The sequence below is a fragment of the Mus musculus genome, chromosome X, assembly GCF_000001635.26.
Source record: "Mus musculus strain C57BL/6J chromosome X, GRCm38.p6 C57BL/6J".
In the NCBI taxonomy this organism is placed as follows: domain Eukaryota; kingdom Metazoa; phylum Chordata; class Mammalia; order Rodentia; family Muridae; genus Mus; species Mus musculus.
The window spans coordinates 157,328,374-157,353,578 of NC_000086.7; the positions used below are offsets into that span (position 1 = coordinate 157,328,374).

The window sequence follows — 25,205 nt, forward strand, 5'->3', positions numbered from 1 at the left end:
CAAATACTTTCTTGCAGTAACTGAATCTCCAGTCCCAGGCGTTTGCACTGCAGAGTTATGATCCAATTTGCCTGCCCAGATGGTGACCAATAAAATGTGGCAAGAGCAACACTGTCCCATGCTATCCCAAGTTGTAGACAACAAATGTGAAAAGTGGGCCAAATGTGTCACAATCATGGCAGGACATTCAAGGCCAAAGCCAAGAATAAATGTCCACACTTATTTCAAAAGAATTCCCAATGAGCTATCTAAATTACTTCTTTTGCTGGATGTCATTTTTACCAAAGATTGCATAAGTGAGTTGTCAACACTAGGGTCTGAGAATATTTACTGCAACAAGATTCAGCCCATAGAGAGTTGTGAAACCTGGATCTGTTATAAAAATTATATTTGGCTCCTTGAGTAGTTTCTTGAGATTCTGCTATGAGCCAAACTAATGTTAAATGATAGGGCAGCTTCTGGGATGTGGCCAGGCCATTGGTATTAAAAAGATCTTTATTGCAGGGATGGAAAGATGGCCTGCCAGTTAAGAGTACATGCAGCTCTTGCAAAGGATCACAGTTGGGTTCCCAGTACCTACTAGCAAACATTCATAACTCCAGCTTTAGAGGATTTTACACCCTTTCCTGGCCCCCACAGGCACCCACATGCATGTGCATGTCCTAACCCAGAAACACACACATACACATAAGTTTTAAAAAAAAAAAAAAGTCTTTTCTTAAAAAAAGAAACAGGGTTTTACTCCAACTGAAAGCTCTTAGGCAGGAATCAATGGAGGCCTAGTAATGACAAAAGTCCCTGTATTTCTCTCAGTCCAAGATAGATTAGAAAGAGGTGATATGCATGCAGAAGATTCCACAGCCTATATCAAAATTTTCATATTATAAATTCTACCTTTCCTGTTAATGGTAGGCATGACCCACAGAAGAAACATGTGCTAACGTTGACTGGCTACTTACTGTGCATGATGGATTGTACTGCCCCAACTATAAGGATTATATCATTTAATCCTCACCCCCAAACCAAAAAGGCAGGTACTATTTTATCTCTATCTGTGATAATCTGAAATTGTAGCTTTAGTTTTGCATCCTTTCCTTTACCCACAACCTATGCTATATGGCTTTAGATTGTTTCACTAACAGTTCCAGCTCTTCTGGTCCTGACTTTGGGCTTGCTTTGGTCAACAGGATGTATTCATGGCATTTTTATTATCTACTTGTCTGAGTGATGTGATAAAATACCTGGCCAAAAAATAGGGGGAAAGAGGAAGGGTTGACACTGGCTCTGGTGTTATCATGGTGATGAAGACATGACAACGGGGCTATGGGGAAGCTGGTCACATTTTATCACAGTCAGGAAACAGAACAATGAAGGTTTCTTTATATTCAGCCAGGGGTCCCAGTCCATTGAATGATGCTATCCATACTTGAGTCTTTCCTCCTCAGCTAAATCTATATTCTCTCAGTGGGGTGTTTCTAGAGTGATTCTAAATCTAGTCAAGATGACAATGAAGATTGAGCATCACAGCCTTTATGTCAGTTCTGAGCCTGAAAGTCCGGAGACCTCACGTGCTTCTGCTTGCTCACTTGCACCTCTGCCATCACCATGGGTGCATGCCCAGGCTAGACAGATGATAGAAGGAAGACACATGGAGCAGGGCCTAGTTGTCTCAGTCACTTCTGCCAAAACTAATCTTGATGGGCCAACCCCCAGACATTTGAGCATGCACAGCCAAAATCAGCAGATCTGTAGAGGGGACCACCACGGACTCCAGATGCACCACAAGTAATTGCTTTTTGCTAAATGCCAGTTTGATTCTGTGAGTAATTGTTACACTGCATTCTTCTAGCAACAGACACTCGTGGACAATTTAGAAATATGAAAATAGGTTCAAAGAGGTTAACTATTTTTCCCAACTTGGTAAAAGTAGATACTGATTTTGAGATACCAGTGCAGCAAGGTTAATATTCTAAAACCCAATTCATTTCATTTTCTCTACTTCAGACAGGTCTTCAGCAGAGTTTCTCTAAACACTGACCCTGTCGCTAGCTGGTACTATTTGCTAGATGGACTAAGCAAGGACACTCGGTTGACAGAGTATTTATTCTGTGCATAATCTGTGTTCAAAGGAACCTTTTTTCTGCATAATGATCTTCCTGAGAGCATCTGGCATGAGCACTGCATGTGTAGGGAACAAAGAACCACTGAGTATAAGGGCAGTGCTTTTATGCATGACACTGACTTTCAGGTGACTTCTGCCATCAGCGTTAGAGTTACATCTCATTTACTCAACCACTGAGAGAAATGGTGAACAAGGGAATTAAAGAACTTAAAGAATATTAATGGGAGCACATCAATTCAATTATCTTGGCTCACTGATGAGGTGAGCTCCTACTATATGGAGGTTTCAAGTTCAAAGTTACCACTGCAATTGGACCCGTGTGGATATTTAAGTCTTTAACACCAGATGAATCAGTATGAGGTAGGAGGAGAATTCCATTCTTAGGCTAAGAATTATACCAGAACTGTTCAAAAAGAGAGTAGCTCAGACAAATAGAAGACACTGTAGTCATCTGTAGGTCATCTATGGCTTTACTAGTTGGAGGGGCGGGGTGGAAACTTCTAGAGTACAAGAACTGAACTGTTCTAAGCAATGAATAAAACTCATATTCTTCCCCTAATCATCTAAATATGAAGTATAATGAGTCCATTTACCTTCCATTTGAGAACTGGCAAATATTCTCCCTTTGACCAAACTTATAGTCAGTCTCCTATGAGCCGTTTTTTCAGTTGAATCTTAACACTGCCCTCCTCCCTAGCCCCCACCCCCATCCTATGCTTACCAGACCTGCCTTGCCGACTTTGAGCAAAACTTCTGCTCAACAGAGTTAAAAGGAATTTTCAGTATTCAAAGTCTCATCACTCCCAGTATCAGATCTCCCTGTGCTTAATATCTGGCTACCTTGGCCTACCTATGGCAAGAATAAGTTCAGTTAAGATTTTCCTTCTCTCCATGTCCCTTCTCTTGGAACTTTGCCATCTAATGGCTTACTGGCTGTAAACCTCTTGGTTTCTTTGCTAACAGGCATGGTTGAGTGTCAGCTCCTTTTTTTCTTTAGCAAGAGAGATGATGCCTATTGCAGTAGTTCTAAACAAAGCCTGGTGTTGTTGTGGGGCTGCAGAGATTAATTTAGCAGTTAAGAGTGCTTATCGCTCTTGTGGAAGACACAGCTTTGGTTCCTAGCACATGCATGGTAGCTCATAACTGCCTGAAACTCCAATCTCAAGGGACCTAATACCCTCTCTTCTAGCCCCAACAGGCTCCCCTACACATGTGATACACAGACTCAAACAGGCTCACACACATACAGATAAACAAAAATACATTTTTAAAAAGGTAAATAAAGAAGCCCTTATTAGTCTAACAAGCAACAAAAACTGTTGTGTTATTGTTTTCCTTTGATGGGATCTATTGTGTGATTAAAAGCAGAAAACATGAGCAGACAGCAAAAAATACCGCCTGGTGGATCTGAAATGCATGAGTGAAGTTAGGGTATTTGAGTACATAGTGCGTATAAAGAAATAAACAAGATATGAAGGAAGAATAAAACAAAACAAACACATAAACAAACAAATTCAGCTTAGCCAAAATGTCTGACTTTTCTAGAATTTTCTAGAAACTGGAAAAACTTCTTTTAAAAATTCATCACAATAAATATATTATTCTTTAATATGTATGTCCACATTTATGCTTAGTAACTATGGAATGCAAGTAATTTTTAAAAAAAGTTTTGAAAAGTATAGTCTTGGTTCACTGTTCCAAATATTAGAAATCATTCATTAGAATTGTATATGTAGAAAATACTGTAAATTGAGCTTGGTATGCAGACTAAACCAAAGACATGCCTACAGTGTTGTTTTACATCAAAGCTCTGACGGTCCTCTTGTTTCTTATTGTTTGCCTCTTTCTTTGGAGAAACATATGAATACAAAAATGGAATTCAACTAGTTGGATTTCAATTAGGTTTTACTGCCTTTTTCTTTAAAATGTTGAAATGCTAGAAACAAAACATCTTCTGTTTTCAGCCTCTAAAAATCTAAGAAATGGAAAATGGGTGCCTTTTGCTTTTGTATCTTATTGTTGTTAGAGTGTGCTTCCAACAAGTTTGAATTAATTAAATTAAATTGAATTTTAAAAGCCATTGTGAAGTCTCTGAGTTCCCCATTCTAGAAATTGATGCTGACACAGGTATCTTTCAGGGAAAAGCTAGCCAATACATTCTAGTCTGGCTTTTATGTGGCCCTAAAATGTCTGCGTGCCAAAGGCTTGCCCTCAAGATGGTGCTATCCCAACATGGTAGAGCCTTTGTATAGGACCTACGAGATACTTAACTCATCAGATCCCTGCACCTTCCTCTTCCTACCCCCTGTCTATAAGGTAAGGGCTGTGTTATACAACACGCATCTTCAATGAGAGGCTGTATTGTCACAGGTCAAAAAGCAATAGGGCCACCTGATCACAGACTGGAAGCACCACAGCTATGTGTTTGTGTGTGTGTGTGTGTGTGTGTGTGTGTGTGTGTGTGTGTGTGTGTGTGTGTGACATTTGTCTTATGTAAGCTAATTATTTCCAAAGTTAATTATAGTTAACAGAAACCTAATTCACAATAGAACATGGACTTATGCCAGATTAACTGGATTTAGACCTAACCTACGAAATTTTCATGCTTTTGGGGGAATTTATGTATACACTCCAAGCCTCAGCTTTGTCCATCTGGAAAGTGGAAACATTAATAGTAATCACAAGATTGATGATAAATGGCTCCACATCTGGAATGTGCTTAGAAGAGTACTGGACATATAGTTAAACCCCAGTTAATGTTGCTACCATAATCTTCATCACTAGATTTAATTATACCATGACTGTTGCACCAGATATCATGAAAATCATTTCTATTCCTTACTTTCCTAGGACTCTTCATGTGACCTCTATGAACATTAATCTAAGGCATTTCCCTGTGCATGTAAGGTAGCAGTTATGGACTGGGGAGATGGCTAAGTGATCAAAGTGCCGACTGTGCAAGAATAAGGACCGGAGTTCACATTCCCAAGGCTGCTAGTGTCTATCTGTGCTTAAACTTCCAGCACTAGATAGGTGTGGCTTGCCAGGCAGGGAGTTTTACCAAATTGGTGAGGCTCTAGGTACACTGAGGGACCCTTTCTCAGAAAAGTAAAAGAGAACACTAAAAAGGAAAATGCCTGATGTCAACCTCCCCTCTGGTGGCACGGTGAAACAACAAACCTTTACATTGGAGTAGGGTACTAAAATTACATTACTTTCACCTGCTTCTGCTATGCTAAATTTTTACTGAACTCTGATCTTAAGGCTTACACAGACAGAGCTTTCCCCACTGAGCCATCTTACCAGACTATTACTTTTTTTAAAAGAATTATTTATTTATTATATGTAAGTACACTGTAACTGTCTTCAGATACACCAGAAGAGGGTATCAGATCTCATTACGGATGGTTGTGAGCCACCATGTGGTTGCTAGGATTTGAACTCAGGACCTTCCGAAGAGCAGTCAGTGCTCCTACCCACTGAGCTGTCTCACCAGCCTCCAGCCTATAGCTTTCAAAAAACATAATCCCCAGGAAATTTAAACCTATACACAGGGTTTATATCCTTGCTCTGTCCTATAGTGTTACATCAAACCACAAAGACAACAAAGATCAAAAGAGGTCTCCCATATCCTTTCCGTCACTCCACTGGCCAGTCCACTAGGTACCATACAAGCAAGACTTGCAGCTAACATGTCTGTCCCATTCTCTGAATGGCAGAAGATTTGTTCTCCCCACCCCTGCCCCTTTAAGTGGCTCTGTGTTGAAAGACTCTCTTTTTCTATATCCTGTTTGTCTCATTGCTAATTAAATTGGCTAAAATCCAATAATTGTGTGAATGAAGGAATAAGGGCTGGGGTCAGTGTGCCTGCATTTACCCAGGTATACTTGCACTTAGAAAACCATAAAGAAACAGTAGTGTGTAATTACACACACACACACATACACAGAGAGAGAGAGAGAGAGAGAGAGAGAGAGAGAGAGAGAGAGAGAGAGAGAGAGAGAGACTCATGAAAAAGAAGGCAGTCCTAGTAGATCAGTGGGTTGGGAGAGGCATAGAGCTAAGGCAGCAGACAGGGATAAGAAAGAAGTCACTTTCCCTCTAGAAAAGAAACTTTGAAATGCATCATTTGCTCCCTCTCAGCTACAATAGATAACAGGAATGTCAAGGGATATCAACCAGAGGCCATTAGGTCAACCCTGTTGTGAAGATGACTCAAGAAACATTAAAAAACAGGCATCTGTCAGAAAAAAAAAATTACTATTTTTAAGGACAAATTCAATAATTTAGGGAGTGGGGCAGGATACAAGACCAGAGGCCCTCGCCCAGGATTTGACACAATCTCAATCATTTACAGTTTCAGAGACTGAACCTGAAGCATTGCTCACACTGTTACCGTTTGAGTAAACAAAGTATCAGTGTCCGAGACGACTGACCTGGCCTGACCTGAGCTGCTCCAGTGACTCACCAGGGTTTCTGTTTCAGGTGATAATTCTTTTCTAGTGAGGGAAGTGAGGGACTTGCTACTCAAAGTGTGGTAGCTGGCACAGCAACAGGATAAAATGGGAACTTGCTGGAAATTGGGACCCTAGACTGGACCAAGTTAAAGGGAATCTTTGTTAAAATGCAGTGGGTTTACTACCATCTTGCAATGGATTCTGCTTTGTAACAAGGCCATGTGATATGCTCATGCAGGAAGATTTTAGTAGTACCTGAGGTTTTTAACCTTCTGATCATGGTCATTTGTTTAACAGAGTCCTCTTGGTAAATAAGCCATCACAGTCTCTCAGTACAAATTAGACTTTCTGGAATTTGCCCCAGTGTGGCCTTTCCTTTTCTCTGGACTGTTCTTAATAATTCATATTTTTTTAAACAAGTACATCAGTGGCTCTTGGGTGGGATCCCCGAAATGAGGCTAGAAAAAGCCAGATTTGTTTTCTTTTACAAGTTTCCAACCTCACTATCCCCTGAGGCAAATAATTTGGGCATAGGGGAAGCAAATAATTTAAGGTAAAAAAGTAGTCATACCCTGAGACTTGAAAAGAGGGCACATGCACCAAAACTGAGGAAATTAAATTCCCTACTTTTCAGATTAGTTAAAATATGTGTACCTCTCCCAGTACATAGACTCTTTTTAGTCATTCATTGGATTTATATCCTCTTGAAGTTTTAGTGATATCCCTGTGATTATTTAATAAGGTTTCCATGTATTTACTCTGGCCAAAGAGCGAACAAAAACATTCAAGAATACTGAGCATTTTAAAAACAAGCATTCATTTCTCGGTGGTCCTATTTAGAATAGGCCTGTTTATTTTAAAAATATGTTCTCAAACTTGACAGAAATTCTTCAAAGATAGTAAAAAACAAATTAACAAAAGATAATGTATTTAGATTAGTGATTTTTAAGAATAAATTCCAGTATATGACACATAACACCCACCATCTGATACTATCATCACTATATAACACCAACCATTTGAACTACCATGACCTAACAGACTCTGTGTCTTTATCCTCAAACTCAATGGTTATTAACTACCTGTGTCCAATATGCTTATATGTCTACATCTGATTGATAAGGCAGTACTCTAACAGTGAATCACACATGGATATTTTGCTTATTGGCACTGGTAAAATGTAATTTAGACAAAGAAAATTCACATAAAAGTGGCTAACTAAAATGTATAACTCAAAAGTGCACTCCCAATAGCGAAAGTAGCAAAAATAATGACCTAACTAAATATGAACAAATGCCTGACTAGACATTTTCCAAAGACATTCAAATAGCATGAAAATGCATTGCATATAATTAGTCAGGAAAATAAAAACCAAAACCACAATGAAATATTACTTCATGTCTGTTAAGGTAACTACTATGAAAGTCAAAAGAGGCAAGTGCATAAATAAACAAAGAAACCTTCTAGAGTGAAATATGAATTGGCTCTGCCATCAAGTTTAAACAGTTTAGAAGATCCTCCAAAAGACAACCTAGCCATCCTATTACTGGCTATACTGCCAAAGGAAATAAAGCAATGTCCTCAAGAGACAGCTGGATCTCATGTTCATTGCAGCGTTTTTCCTAATAACCAAGACATGGAATTACCTAAATCGCTACTAGTGAGCAAATAGGTAGAAAGTATGATGCATGCCTGTGTATTTCTTAGCCATGAAGCAAGGGACTCTTATCTTTTCCAATAACATAGATAAACTTGGAGGACATAATGCTAAGTGAAATAAGCCAGACACAAAAGGAAAAATAAGATCTATATGTGGAATTCCTCCCCCCACCCCCTGCAAAATTTTGGAACTCCAAGATACAGAGAATATAAACAGAAATTGTCAGTGACATAGTGTGGGATTGGGTGATGTTGGTCAAATGGTACAGACTTTCATATAAGGATGTGTAAGTTCCAATGATCTTATGCACTGCATGGTGACTTTAGTTACAATAATATATAATGTATTATATGCTTCAAATTTGTGAAAGTACATATTAAGTGTCCATATGTTGTATACTAATTTCCTTTCATTAAGATGTAAGAAGTTCATTTTAAAAAAAAAAAAAAGGTGAGACTTATAAGACTGGAAATCTTAAAGGGATGCTCCTTAGGACTCAAAAGTAAACAACTCAGAAACCTGGAGACACTTTTCAAACTGACTAGGTACACGAGGCCCCCTCCCTAAGCTTACATAGGAAAGACTTCTGAGGAGACAAGAAGCCAGGCCAGCTGCTTGAAAAAAAGAAAACAGCCAAGCTGTATGGAAGGGGCACAGGCCAGCTGGCTGCCCCAAAGATACTCTAACCTGTTGAGCTGCAGGCATCTCATGCAGGAACTCCAGGGTTCTAGTCTTTGTGAGCAGTCACCCATGCTGGAGTAGGCTTTCGGCCACCCCTGCTCCTCTCCCATAACCACATAGGTAACCCCAGTGAAACTCACTGGTTCGCTAAGCTGGACTTTGGTGGGGTGATTGCTTTTGTCAACTTCCTATCTGGAATGAGTAGACATTTGTTCCTGGCTCCCCAGAAATAGTGTCACACAATACTATCCCACAGACAAACACAAAATGGTGATCAATGTGCTGATTTTGTTGTGGTAATCCCTTTACAGTGTGTATCAAATCATTATATTGTATACCTTGAATATATACAAATTTTGTATGTCAAATGAGCCTCAGTAATGCTGGAAGATACATATATATTCATGTGTGTGTGTGTATATGTATATATATATATATATATATTTCCTTCAAAGCAATTGAAACAGATGGAGAAAAACATGTAACCATAGTGACAAATATCTTTAAATTCATGACCTTAAACCTCACCTAGACTAAGATTTTACCTGCCTCTAAGCTGCCATACCAAATATCCTCAGTCATACTGGCCCACCCTTCTGGACAGCTATTGCATACATTCTCTGTCCTCAGACCTCCAATATATGTTCACCATCCTACATTTGATGAGTTTTATTCCTGTTTTCCTGGGAAAATGAGAAGAAATATAAGAGAATGCCTTTGAATCTATACACTCTGGAAGGTAGACTGCAGACTGTGGACCATCTTGTCTGTCAGATCTGCCTAGAAGACCACTATTCTGGGTGTTTGCCTTTATCATACAGGAGGCTCCACTTACCATTTCCTTCTTATCCTCCTGGAAGTGAACATTCACAAACATTTTCCCCACAACATATGGGAGTGCACTCTCAATAAAGTTGACACATTTGTCCCACTGAGGCAGCAGAGTTGTGGTCCCCTGGATTACCTGTGGAAAAAAAGCAATACAATTTAAGCTTCGGATAAAACTTATTGCTGGAAACCAAAACAACCCTGAGATTCCATCCCACACCAGTCAGAATGGCTAAGATCAAAAATTCAGGTGACAGCAGATGCTGGCGAGGATGTGGAGAAAGAGGAACACTCCTCCATTGTTGATGGGATTGCAAGCTTGTACAACCACTCTGGAAATCAGTCTGACAGTTCCTCAGAAAATTGGACATAGTACTACCAGAGGGTCCCACAATACCTCTCCTGGGCATATATCCAGAAGATGTCCCAACCGGTAAGAAGGACACATGCTCCACTATGTTCATAGCAGCCTTATTTATAATAGCCAGAAGCTGGAAAGAACCCAGATGCCCCTCAACAGAGGAATGGATACAAAAAATGTGGTACATTTACACAATGGAGTACTACTCAGCTATTAAAAGGAATGAATTTATGAAATTCCTAGGCAAATGGTTGGACCTGGAGGGCATCATCCTGAGTGAGGAAACACAATCACAAAAGAACTCAAATGATATGTACTCACTGATAAGTGGATATTAGCCCAGAAACTTAGTATATCCGAGATATAAGATACAATTTATGAAACTGAAGAAGAACGAAGACCAAAGTGTGGACACTTTGCCCCTTCTTAGAATTGGAAACAATCACCTATGGAAGGAGTTACAGAGACAAAGTCTGGAGCTGAGACAAAAGGATGGACCATCTAGAGACTGCCATATCCAGGGACCCATCCCATAATTAGCCTCCAAACGATGACACCATCGCATACACTAGCAAGCGTTTGCTGAAAGGACCCTGATATAGCTGTCTCTTGTGAGACTAGGCTGGGGCCTAGCAAACACAGAAGTGGATGCTCACAGTCAGCTATTGGATGGATCACAGGGCCCCCAATGGAGGAGCTAGAGAAAGTATCCAAGGAGCTAAAGAGATCTGCAACCCTGTAGGTGCAACAACATTATGAACTAACCAGTACCCCGGAGCTCTTGACTCTAGCTGCATATGTATCAAAAGATGGCCTAGTAGGCCATCACTAGAAAGAGAGGCCCACTGGACACGCAAACTTTATATGCCCCAGTACAGGGGAACGCCAGGGCCAAAAAGTGGGAATGGGTGGGTAGGGGAGTTGGGGGGAGGGTATGGGGGACTTTTGGGATAGCATTGGAAATATAATTGAGGAAAATACGTAAATATATATATATATATATATATATATATATATATATATATATATATAAAGGAAGGCAAACCATCTAGAAAAATACTTCCCATCCCCCTCGCAGATAGATGTCAGACAGGAAAGGCCACAGTGAAATCAGATGGAGAAAATAAAACTCTTGATTTTCCCTGGTTTCTAGCCACAACCAAGTGAATATGTTTTGATAGTGAAAAAAAACAACGCATTTCACCTTTAGTCCAATTTTCTCCATTAAGAAAAACATATGGGCAATGTCATAGCTTTTCTACAGCAAGTGGAACAAAGGTAAATGCTTTCCAAGGATCCAGATAGTACTTAGTACCTATTGAGGTCTGCAGTTCTACCAGGAAAAGTTTGGAATTGTGGGCAATCAAAGTTCTTGTTAGCAGACTAGCAGACCATGTCTCACCATGAGCAACCTGGGGAGCCTATTTACACAGTGTCATAGCAGAGGAAAATACAGATGTAAAGGCTTTTCCCATCTGTCTTGTTATGCCATTATAAGAAAACATTTACAAACAAGTAAGGGACTTCCAAAGCAGGATTTGAAAGTGCCAAGGTTTACTCTGGGGATGAAAGCAGAGAAATAAATGGCATGTAAGTTTTCTCTGGAGACTGGAGTGTACCGGCAGACTGTGAGGGACAGAGACCCTGAGAATTGTGGCCTGGAATACCCCATGCACAATTTTAGAGCAGGGTTGTTAGAGTGGGGCAAAAGGGATTAAAGCTTAAATTTGTTTCTCCTTCCTTTCCTTTCTGGGAACATGACCCTTCTCAGAGGTAAGGGATGAAGTTATTTTTAAAACCTCCAGAGAGAGAGAGGGAGGGATCCTACAACCTTCTTTGGCAATTCAATATTATATTTAGCACTTCATGTTCAAGAAACATCCCCTTATACCTCACCTCAAATTTTCACACACTACTTCTTACACCTCGCTCTCTCATTTTCCTCACAGTGAGGGTGGAAAGCAGCTGGGTACCATCTTTTATGTGAACCATAGGAGTTAAAAATACACACACAGCAAAAATATCTACTTGTTTTGTATCTTAACTATTTGGTTTGACCTAAATATAAGTAATTGTTTCATGCATGTCTAGCCTTTATAAGGTAACTTTATATTCCAATGTCTGTAAAGGGAAAAAGTTGCCCCCAAATAACTGTATCACTCTCCAAGTATAATGATCCACCATAAATTTCTGCATTTCCCAGTTTCTCTAATAACTAAAGTGAATGTTAAATAAAATAAGAGCTTATACGATTTAACATTCACTTTGATTTAAATAGATAGAAAAATAAAATACTTTTTAAAGCTACAAAATCCTTAAGTCCCCTAAGCCATGGCAGAATTAGTCATCAGCCTTGGAAATGCAGATGAAAGCAACATCTGTCTGTGTAAGTTAAGAGACAACAAAGGTGGGTGAGAAACAAAGATTCAAGGGCTAGGTAACTGGGTGGGGAAGAAAATGGATTCAGGCACTTAAAGAGGATATTATGGGAGGAAATTGAAATGGGTCTAGCAGAGTTAGGATAGAATCAAGATTAAATATCTAAATAAAGTTAAATATGCAACTCTAACACCAAATAAAAAAAATGAAGCTGATTCTCCCTCTCCCTCTCCCCCTCCCCCTCCCCTCTCCCTCTCCCTCTCCCCCTCCCCCTCCCCCTACACATATACATAAATATAAATATAAATATATATATATATATATACATATATATAATCAGAACATGGAGAAATCTTAAAAACCACAGTTACAGTGAAATAGATCGTCAGACTGCGTCCTTCCAGTCTAACTGAAATTGTGTACCCTTTGATGCACATTTCTCTTTCCCAGTCCTCCCTCCCCCAACTCCTAGTAACCATCTTCCTACTCTCTGTTTTTTAGATCAATTATTTCATATTCCACATACGTAATGATATTAGGCAATGTTTACCATAATGCATAAAGTAATCATAGTTAATGATAATTGTGTGTTTCAATTTTGATAAAATAGGCCTTTGATGTTCTCAACACAGAAGTGATATGTGGCTGGAATGATGTATATGTTCATTATCTGACTGAATTTTTCTAGATTGCATTCGTAGATCAAAATATCACCCTAAACCCCACAAATACACAGAATTATCACAAGTGTTTGCCGGTAAAAAGGCAAAGAAATTAAAATAAATTTGAACTACTTTGAAAGGGATATATCATTAAGAAACATCAAAACAATAATTTCAGTTAAAAACGCTGAAATAAACAGAAATATGCTGTTAAGGAGGGACATTTGAACAAGATCGGATGGCCCAAAGTATCACTCTAAATATTATTATACAGCCAGAATGGAGAGCTTGGGGTACAGTTATAGTAAATAGGTATACCTGAGTAAAATGAACTAATGTGAATAAGTTTAAAGTAGAATTTAGGTTGCAAGCTCCCTACATCCCATCCATAAAGTTGTTTTTTTTTCCAGAAGTAGTTAACATTAGAACTTCCCCCAGCATGTAAAGTTGGCCCCTGATGAAACATTTCAATATTGAGCAACTCACCCTTGAGAATTCTAGCCATCTATATTGAAAGCGCCTGCTGAGGTTTGGAATTCTGGAATAAACCATTCTCCACACTAAATAATTGGCAATGGTTCTGTTAAAAAGAAATGAATATTTATTATATTGTAGGTCATACCTCATTTCCTGAAAAAACACCTTTGGAAAACTGTTGGCAAGGCTAATAAAAGATCAATGAACACCAGTGAAGTGGGCCTGAAGGTTCCAGCCCCTTCCCCAAACCTCCCACATGTCTGGAAGAGGGAGTGCTTTCAAATGAGTGATGACATTTCCCATTTATGTGTATTATTAGTCTTCAGAAACCAAAACCAAAATATTAATACCAACAGTCTAAATCTCTGTTTTGCTTCTATAACCTCTAAGTATGTGAGCCCAAGGAAGTCACCTAAGTCTTCTTAATGATCTTTCCTTGTAGAACAATGAAGCTATTCCTTACTTCACAAGGTGATTGTGAGGTTAAAATAACAAAAGAATTAAGAGAGTGAACTCCTAACTCTCTGTTGACCTCTACGCATATAAAGAATCTCACACAGTTCTGTAATGCTTAGATACATATTTTCAAAACTCTGTTCTATTTTAAGTGTTGCCCTTTTTTTTTTTTCCTATAAGGAAAAGAATCCCTGACCTCGGAAAGATGTATGGTCTGAGTTCATTTCTAACTCACCCATGATGATGCATTTTTAATGACCCATCCCCTCTTAGCTGTACCATTACCATGGTGATTAATGAGAGACATTCCTAAGATGGCTCCTGGGTCATGCAGAAGGACAAGTAGCAGTGTGACATGGTGATGCTACCAAACCTACCAAGAACATTTCACACGCTCATTTGCATGATCTTCTGCCACTGTAGATATTCTGCTATGAGCAAAATCTTGTTTTGCACATGTATAATTATAGAGATGTTTGTTTTAATTTATATAAACATTCAGATTACCATCTCAGGACCATTTTTGAGGCAAGTTCTTAGTATGTAGCCCAGGCTGACCTTGAGCCCATGATCCTTATGCCTCTATTTCATAAGTTTGCCGGGATTACAAGCATGTGCCATCATGCTTGGAGTTTTGTGTATTTTTATTTTTTATGTATACATGTTTTGTGTGCATGTGTGTAAGTACAGCACATGTGTGCAGTGTCTGCCAAAGCCAGGAGAGGGTTATGATCCCCTGGAACTAGAGACTTACTGATGATTGTGAGCCACTATGTGGGTGCTGTTAACAGAACTCAGGTCCTATGCAAGAACAGCAAGTGCTCTTAACCACTGAATTATCTATCTCTCTAGCCCTACAAAGAACTAATTTTAGTAAATATAGAAATACAAATTTTTAAAGAAAAACTGTTTAAGGTCATAAATTTATTTTCAAGCACCATGACTTTAAGTCATATTATTCACATAAAATTATGTTAATATAACTGGATATGTAAATGTGTATTTCATATATATTCTTGAATATTTCAGAACGTTTTGGCATACCCTTGTCAGATATGGTTCAGTCATCACTGTTTTTCACTTCTGGCTAACTAAGATGGCATACTAGTATAGAAAGAGTGACACTTTTGCCATTTCGTTGTTATTGATTTGTGTTTACATTACTAATATTTTAATTCATGTTTCTCTAAAGGAAGGATTAGGAGGTAAATAGAGGGGGTGGAGGAAGAGAGGATGGGGAGAGATGACTGGAATAGGTGGGCGTTTAAGAGAAATGTTAAAACCTAGTGCAAGGGAAACTTCCTGTTATCTATGAGGGTGACCTCAGCGAGGTCTCCAAGCAATGGAGGCTATGGAACCTGAACCGCCATCTTTTGGAACTGGTCTAGGCTCCCAATGGTGGGTCTGGAACACCAACCCAGCCACAAAGCCTTCAACCTATCTACCCAAAACATCTCCTGTCTGCATCTTAGATGCTCTGGGGCAATGGTACCTCAAAGCTAGTGGGTGTGACCAACCAATGACTGGCCATGTTCTATTTCAGTCACTAAAAGAAACACATCATTTTAGGTCTTTCCTTTTTGCCTATATATCTCTATTGCTCAATAAGCCAAGGAATTCTCACCAAGCATTTACTCTGTTGACCCAGTGTGCCAGATACCATGAGGAAGGTGCCACGGTAACTCAGCACCTACAGTTGGTGTAATAGTTAAAACTCTCAACTTGATAGGATCTAGAATCGCTTAGAATCACTAGACTCACAAGCATTCTAGACATTATCTAGATTAAGTTAATAGAGGTTGGAAGACCCACCCTGAATGTGTATGGCAGCATTCCATAGGCAGGAAGGCCAGACTGAATAAAAAGAAGGTTATCTGAACCTTCCCTCTGCTTCATGGCTGTAGATGGAATGTGACCAACTGCCTCAAGCTCTAGCTGTCATGACTTCTCTACTATGATAGACTAACTACCCATAAACCGTGAAACAAAATAAACCATTAAGTCCTGCTTTGATCAATTTTTTGGTCCTGCCAATATGAAATGGAACTGATATAGTAGAGAATAAAACATTTCAGCTTATTAGTACAATTTTTCTTTAAAAAAAAACATTTTGGGCTGGAGAGATGGCTCAGTAGTTAAAAGCACTGACTGCTCTTCCAGAGGTCCTGAGTTCAAATCCCAGCAACCACATAGTGGCTCATGACCATCTGTAATGGGATTAAATGCCCTATTCTGGTGTGTCTAAAGACAGCTATAGTGTACTCATAGACAAAAATAAATCTTTAAAAAAACTATTTATTTATTAGGAACATAGTATTCTGTCTGTGTATATGCCTGCACGCCAGAAGAGGGCGCCAGATCCTATGATAAATGGTTGTGAGCCACCATGTGGTTGCTGAGAATTGAACTCAGGACCTCTGGAAGCGCCCTCAACCTCTGAGCCATCTCCCCAGCCCCCAATTTTTCTTAATTGAACAGACATACTCTGTACTATGTAAGAAACCCTTGCCTCATGGACTCAACACATCCTGAACACCCAGGTATGTACCAAATAGTTCTAGGTGGTAGAGAGATGGAAAGGTGAGAAAAATATTGACTCTAGGATATTTTTGTCATGGTATAAATATGTTTGTCCTTGGGAGTGGCACTATTTGGAGGTGTGCCCTAGTTGGAGTAAGTGTGTCACTGTGGGTGTGGACATAAGAACCTTGTCCTGGCTGCCTGGAAGCCAGTATTCTGCTAGCAGCCTTCAGATGAAGATGTAGAACTTTCAGCTCTGCCTGCACCATGCCTGCCTGGGATGCTGCCATGTTCCCACTTTGATTATAATGGACTGAACCTCTGAACCTGTAAGCCAGCACCAATTAAATGTCCTTATTAGAGATGCCTTGGTCCTGGTGTCTGTTCACAGCAGTAAAACCCTAACTAAGATAGATACTAAAGCTTTTAGCTGAATACATAGATAACTGAAGCTTAGAACCACTTACTGAACTCTTCATCACACAGTGGGAACCAAACAAGTAAACTCATCTGAAGAGTTTTGATAAGTGCAGATGCTCAGGCCACAACAGGCCAATTAAATCACCAGCTCTAGAGTGAGGTCTAACACAAATATTGTTTTTAAGTCCTGCCCCCACCAAGTCCTATGAATAACCAAAAGAACCACTGTAAGGAGGTTAACCCATGGAGGCTAGCCCAGAACCAAGTATGTCTAAAGCCTGTGTGCTTCTCCAAGCACCACACAGTGATACATGAAAGCTACTAATTCAAGGACAATTTCCTGACCAGTCACAGAAACCTGAAAACACTAGTCCAAAAGAGTTTTGCAGAAACCTATGGGGATCAAAAAAAGAACAATGAAGCTTTTCTGGACCAGGCATTACTAAGACAGTAACATCATAAGACCTCTGAGTGCTAGAAGAGGGGATGCTGGCTGGAAAGCTCACCCAGCAAGAAAGACAATGGCATTGATGAGTTGTTCCAATGTGAAGTAGAAACATCTAGTTCTTTGGAAAGTTAGTTACGTCAAATGATGTTTTGCTGGGGCACACAAGTGAAAGGGTGTCTTGCTAGAGCAAACACGTGAAAGACTGCTTTCATGAAGCAGACACAGGTTAAAGGATGTTTGGCTATAGCAGACACATGAATGGACTCTTGATGAAGGAGTACAAATATGACCCCAGAGGCAGTGGGGGAGGAACACTGAGCCTTGCCTTTAGTGAAGAGGAGCAAGGCAGAACACACCAAACCAAGCCTTACATAGCTTTGTTGAGTTCAACCGTGATAAAGTCACCATTGAGAAACCTACCATAGAACTGCTCATGAGGTTCGTGCAGCAGCTTGCTACCTTCACAGCCTTGCCTCAGGCCAGTTGGTGAGCCTGGCGGTTTCTTCAGGGTTGAACTACAGCTGCATTCTGTCTGCTTGCTGAAAGGACTGGACTGTAGCTGCTGTTTTGTGCCTGGCGTCTGCCTGCCTAGAGGACTGGACTACAGCTGCTGAGTTGTATTAGATGTTTGCTATGGGACTGAACTGCTGCCAAAGAAGATCGAGCTCACCCACGAAGAACTATTGCTAAACAGGTCAACCTGCCCCATATCCTATATAACTTTTCTCTTTCACTACCTCTGCTGGGTGGTGGGCTAGAGGAAAGGTTGAACCCTTATTAAAAGTAGGTTGCAAAAGTGTATGCCTACACCAATATGTTCTAAAATTGCTGACTTCAAAACACTCTGGGGTATATAGCTTAGGAGTGATAATATCATGACAGGAACAGAGACGGCCATAATGACTGATTCACTACCACCTAATGATTACACACATCAAAAACAAAACTAAACAAAACCAAAATCAGACTCAGCAACCGCTAAGGAAAATAACCTGTAATAGCCTTTTTTTGATCCAAAAAGCAATTTTTGCAATACAGTAATTTCCCTAAATGATAATAAATACAGGAAAGGAAAACATCTCAGCAAAGAGCCCACTACTAGGACAGCAATAAGAAATTCTTCCCCAAGGCCTCTAACTCAGAAGATGTGCTATCTTAAGAAGCGTTTGCTACCCCCCCCATGTTCTCAAATATTGGAAGCTTACACTTATATTTAAGAGATAAAATATCTTCTGTGATGGTTGGCTATTATTATCCCCATTTACATATGGTGAAAGCAAAGGTCAAAAGTCAAAAGACTTTTAAAGAGCTGCTCAGTCTTTCCATTTGAATTTGCTCTTGCTCCTCCTCCTCCTCATACATATTATCCGAAGTGAGCCAGAAATGTTCTTTTCCAAGATTCTCAAGAGCAAACCAGGTCTTCTTGAACTCTTGGAAGGGGGACTGGGAAGGGAGCAACATTTGTAACATAAATAAATAAAACAATGACAGACAGACAGACAGACAGACAGACAGACAGAAAAAAACTGTATGTCTGGAGGAAGTCCCGCTCCTCCTCCAGATATACAGATAGACTTCATTTTCCAGGTTCTCCTATTGTTAGATGTGTCACAAGACTAAGTCACACCCTATAGACTGTAGATGGAATTGGCTTATCCCACTTGAAGACCTTTCCACAAAAATTAGCCTTCACCTATTCTCTTTCTTCAGCCACTAGCTGAGTGGAGAGAGTGCCACAATCCTACAGTAAGATCATGCTACAAGATAGAAGGATCCTACCATATTTACAGCAACAGTGGGCAAATGAGAGTTAAGAGGCATCTTTTACAGTACCTGGCACATACAGTAACTATGGGGACCCAAGAAGCCCATTCCTCAATTAGAACTTTCAGATTAAATAAGTGAGGACCAAATATGATGAGCAGAGGATGTATTTCAGTGTTACTTTTTTTTTCTCATCACCATGCAAGGACCTGGGAAAGTTAAGATAAAAAGGGAAGTGTAGGGAAAGATAGCAGGGAAAGAGACAAAGATAAAATGGGGACAGAGGAGAGAAAGAAAGAAGACAGACACAATTTTTTTTAAAGATCTGTCAGCAATGTGAAACATTTATGTGGTATGCAAAGTACTGTCAATTTTAAGTGTACATAGAACTACAATTGTGTTTTGATTATTTTTTTTGTTGAGAAGAAATTGCTTAAAACATCTGGGTTTTAGCATACTGTCTAAGCAAAATGTTTTACAGACATAATGTCTACAAGTAGCCTTCCATCTAAATGCTTTTGCATTATTGCTTACTGTGTTCACATTTGTCTAAGTTATCAATTTGGCATGAGCCAGTCTGTCGCCCTCCAGTCATAGTTCTTCCTACTGCCTTTCTTTATGAAAAGTCTCACCGTTGTAAAATTTAATCACCAACAGAATTTCATGGCCCTGATTACAAATTAGGCTTTGGAGAAAAATCAAATTGATACAATTTCAAAAAGTTCCTACTATTTTAGAATGAAGGGCAAAGTCACCAGAAGAAACTAATTCCATAGTACTGAACAATAAATACACAGTGTGGCAGATACTCCTTTTTGTGAGAAAAAAAAAGCATGCAAATCTAAAATGTGTTCAATGACTTAGTGCCATATGGAAGTAGAATACCTGGGTTCCATTTCATAGTACAAGTTGAGCAACCCTGATCAAGTAACCTGAAACCCAAAATGCTCCAAAATCTACAACATTTAATGCAGTAATTTTACACTATCAATATAAAAGTCCATAGCTAACCTCCTGTGAAGAGTCTCAGTTAAAAATATGTACATGTGCAGGGCAGTGGTGGCGCACACCTTTAATCCCAACACTTGAGAGACAGAGGCAGGCGAATTTCTGAGTTTGAGGCCAGCCTGGTCTACAGAGTGAGTTCCAGGACAGCCAGGACTACACAGAGAAACCCTGTCTCAAAAAAAAAAAAACAAAAAACAAAAAAATATGTACATGCTACAAAATTGTCATAAGGGTCTACATTATACATGAAACATAATATTTTCTTTTATTTAAACGTGGATCCCATTCCCTAGATATCACATTAAGTACGTAATCACTCTGGGCCCAAGTACTTTGGATGAGGGATGTTTGACCTCTATTTTAGTGCTAGACAGTAGTTTTATCATTTTGTGATTCCTCCATGCTTTCCCCACCCCCATTAAAACAGAGTCATAAAACTATCCTGGATGCCTATTTAAAAATCCAGATTCTTAGGGCTAGTGAGGTGGCTCAGTAGTTAAGAACACTGGTTGCTGTTGCAGAGGACCCAAGTTTGGTTCCCAGCACCCAGGTGTCAGCTCACAACTGTCTGTGCACATATGTATATGTGTATGTATGTATACAGGCAGGCAAAACATTCATAATATAAGAATAAACTAGTCTTCTACAAAATAAAATAAAATACAGACTCCTGACCCCCTCCCTGCAGACCTACTTCACCGGACTCTGTGGGGGAGGTGGGATTCGGCATCTGAATTTTCAGCAAGGTCCTAAGGAAATGCTTCGGGTGTCACAGTATATTGGAATAGCAAGGCTTACTACCATCACATATGTTTACCCACTGTCAAATTCACCTTTCACTTAGCAAACTTCTAAAGGATCGCTACTTCTTTCTAAATGGTGTATTGATTGTTTCTTCTGTGTTTTGTCTGTATATTGTCAATAAACATAGAAGATATCTTAAACAAGTGCAACACTTTGTGAGAATCTAGATGCTTCTATGGGGTAGAGGCAGGCATTAGATGCTATATTTTACTCCTAGGACTTCTGTTGGTGCCTTTAAAAAGAAACTTAACTCTTGGAAACATAGACATAATCTGAGTATATATAATGTTTTTTTCCAATTACAGCACAGAAATTAGTTTTAGTAAATTATTTTTATAAGCTTGTTCACCTTTCATTTTCTGTATCAAATCTAAATGGCCTAATGAACAAAAAAAGCTCAGGCATTTTGGGAACCTTTTTTTTTTTTCATTGTAGTGCTAAACTAGCAAAGCTACAAATCCTAAACATTCTTTAAAACAATAAAAATGTGGTTATGCCTAAAGTTGTCTCACCCACTCACTTTTCCTATAGCTCTCAAAGTAGTCTTGTCCTTTCAACACAGGTAATTTGGTCTGTTGCCAAAAAGAATAAATGGCTTGTTGACTAACAAATAGCAAGAAAGCAGGAAAAAGTGCTGCAAAAGACCAAGAATGAACTGTGGGAAAAACATTTATATGGAAATCGCAGGAAATAACATCATTACTAACTAGTTTCTAAAACTAATAAACAATTTTTGTTCTCAGAAAGAACAGTATGGAGAAAAAAGAAACTGGGGCAAATATGGTACAAAAACATTGGTTGTTTGTTATCATCTCAGCAAGTGAATTACCCCAGACAATGAGGTGGGCCTATTTATCACAAAGGGCACTGTAATTTTCCCTATGACTGTTTTGCTGTAACTTTCTTTCAAAGCAATTTTCACCGTACATGAAAAATAAAGGCCTTTTTAATTTAAAGAGAAAACATAAGCTGCAGTAAAATGCACATGAAAGTTCTTACTTCTTCCTCTCGGCACCTAATATCCTAAACAAATCTTTAAAGTACTGTGGGACGCGGACCACCACATTCTCCGAGGGACCAATGTCTTTCAAGTGTGGGTAGAGTCTGGTATCAATGACCTTCTTGATATAGCCCAGCCAGTCAAACTGAGGATAGAGAAAACAAATGAAACCTATGTTAAGGCAGCAAGTAAGAGGACAGGCATTCAAATAAAGTAGGCCGAGCATAATCCATTCTGTCTAAATCATTAAAGATGAAACTGCTCATCATTTGCTTATTCAGAAGCCACAGTCAGATCATTACCACTCAGACCTAAGGCCATCATCAAAAATGGAGCCTGTATTCTGTACCACAGACTTCTAGAATAATAGACACTCTTGTATGTTAGTATGATGCACTCCCTTAGCTGTTTCAACCCTCTTCTCTCTCCATCTTCTGTCCACCTTGCTCCCTTAGCCCTACCCCATCCCATGCCCATTTCTTCTCCTCTAATCCCCTGCACTCCCTCCCTCAATACTCCCCCTCTAATTGTCATATTCCCCCTCTCCTTCCCTTAACCACAGACATGGCTACCTCAACACACCATTGGTCTTCTCCTCTGTGCGGCCTCTCATATTTCAGGAGGGAAAAAGTCACAACAGAATAACACATCTCCAGTCTATAGGACATCACAGTATGTCTCTAAAACAAACGCTGCTTGTTCTTTGTATTGGTTTTCCTAAAGGCTGTTTTCCAACTCTTTTCCCCTTGTCTGCCTCCACTAGTGAACCTGAAAACCAGTTACTTACTTGCCTAGCACCCACTTCCCTACCCCTTGCCCAACAGCAGGAATGGCCACATGACCCAATTCTACTCAGAATTTTTAAAAAACCATCTAAGAATATTCTGAAGGAAGGGCTTTTCTGTTTACCCTGGGAAAATAGAGAGGTCAGGTGGGTCCAGGTATCCTTCCCCCTTCTCCCTGCCCTAATATGGAGCTACAGCACCCACTTAGTGACCATGTTATCCAAATAAAGTTAAATATCCCAAGGAGAGTAAAATGTAAACATAAAGTCTGTGCAGTGTTAAACAGCTGGACCAATGCAAACTAGTACCCATGGCTGTGTCATGAGAAAATGGCCTTACCATTTTAATCTACTATCAGAAAACTTTTTGTGTTCCCTACAACTATGGAAATCCTATTGCACACACAAGGATATTTTATGTGATAGTTGAAAAGAATGATGATAAGCAAAATGATGAATAGTAAGATTTACAAGGCCAAATTTTATACACAGATGAAATAGAATCACTTATAAAATATCAGGAAACAGAAGTTTTTGTGGAGAGCTTTCACCAACCTGGGGAATCATAGCGCTGAGTTCTGAGATGTTCATTTTGTTATACATAGCCTCACTGGTTCGGTTCTCATGTGGAATCATTATCTGTCAAAAAGAAATTTGGGTTTTTTTTTTTTCATATGGATCATTTATTATTGCATGACTGCCTTTCACATGTGCCAAAACATCTGTATATTATTATCAACTTTTTCAAGACTTTGGTGTGATGCCTAGCTGTGGGGGAAGTTTTTTTAAAAACAAAGCAAAAGCATTTTAGGCAGGATTAAGAAAATAAAAAGAAACTAACATCCTCTTCAGTAAGAAATATTGTCCTCAGTACAAAGAGTTCCCAGAGTGCCCTTTTCCTCTACCATGTGAATGGGCCAAGTCCATTGTTTGCTCAGTTCTGACAATCAAGCTGAAGTTGCACAATTAAGGTCGCCATTCCATGTGTACCTATGGTCTCCAGACAATGACCTCCACTCCTTCACCTCTAGGGGAAACTGGCCAGTGACCAAAAGGAAGCTATGTGCATATCATCGGTACCTGTGACCATTTTCTCTGACCTTCAGCTTACCTACTGCTGGAAGTATGAACTTGATTACAACCTGAGTGGGCATTTCACAAGCTTCTAGCCTCCCCCAGATTTATTCTAAGCATTACAACAATGACCCTTCCTCAAGAGTCATCTTAATCCATTGGCTGATGACCATAGCTCCTTTATGACATCATCATCTTGGTCCAGTGCCTTCTATCTTTCTATTCCTTTGCATACATTCATCTTGCCATCTCCTACCTCACCTACAACTCTCCTAATCCCATAGATGAAGCCCATTATCACCATCTCCATGGCTTGGTCTGAGATCTATATTCTCTAACAAGCCTTTGCAATTGAACTTCATTTGGTACCAAACACCAGTGTCTCTCCATGGATGAGTCTTCTCTCTCCTTGTTCAGTGTCCCAGACAGGGCCAGAGTGGATGAGTATTTTGTAGCTATCTTTACTTATTTGTATTTGATGAGGCCTTTTTCCATCCTCAGCCTCAAAAACTTCCCTAAGACTGTGTATCTCGGTAACCTTAGATGTGCCTAGTCACCTGAAGACTAGGAGAATGAGAGGAACACTCCTAACAGGCTAAAAGTCCATACTCCACAGATATTTCAAGTCAAAATCAGAGGAGCAGAATGACAGGCAATTGCCCCTCTGTTTGAAGTGTTTCAGTGCCCTCATATCTCCCTCCCCAATCTCCACTGGAGAGAGGCAACAAGTCCCTTACAGTTTCCTTACTGTTTGTGAATCCTAAATCATTCCCTCAGAGTATGCCTGCATGTCTCCTCCACCCTCCTTCTCCTTCCTCAGCTCAGAGTCCCAGCTCCAGGTTGAAGGTCTTCAGTCTCAAAGCTGTGTTCATCTCTCCAGCAGCTGCTCCCCTCCACAGATGGATTTGTCTCTTCAGTTACCCTTTCAACCATTCTCAGTCTTACCCCAGCCCACCAGTTTCCAGATTTCTTCTTGATCTGACTCCCTGGCTCAAGGCAGGGCCATCCATGCTATTTATCACACCTACTCTGGACCTCTTATTTGTTTGGGAAAGGGATCCAGAATCCAAACAGCCTTCAGACTTGGCTTCTAGGCTCTTCACAGTCTTCACAACCTTCCAGTGACATGCAGAAATACAATTTCTAATGTAATATTGGGGTTCATTAAGAATATGTTTTAATATAGAGTGAATTAGAAAGATGGAATAAGAGAAATTTTAATAAAAGGACAGTATAATATGCCCTATTATAGACACAGGCTTGATAAAAAGACTTTTCAAGAATAAACTGGGAGAACATA

At 39.6% G+C, this 25,205-nt stretch overlaps 1 protein-coding gene across 1 annotated transcript in view; it reads right to left on the reverse strand.

Moving 5' to 3' along the window:
- Nucleotides 1-25,205, reverse strand: part of Phex (phosphate regulating endopeptidase homolog, X-linked) — a 253,212-nt gene that overhangs the window by 166,299 nt on the left and 61,708 nt on the right. Inside the window, exons 8-11 of the mRNA NM_011077.2 lie at nt 23,387-23,470; nt 22,047-22,192; nt 13,637-13,730; nt 9,756-9,884 (exon numbers count right to left, since the gene is read on the reverse strand). Of these exons, the coding sequence (NP_035207.1) occupies nt 9,756-9,884; nt 13,637-13,730; nt 22,047-22,192; nt 23,387-23,470 (453 nt within the window). The remainder of the gene's footprint in view (nt 1-9,755; nt 9,885-13,636; nt 13,731-22,046; nt 22,193-23,386; nt 23,471-25,205) is intronic.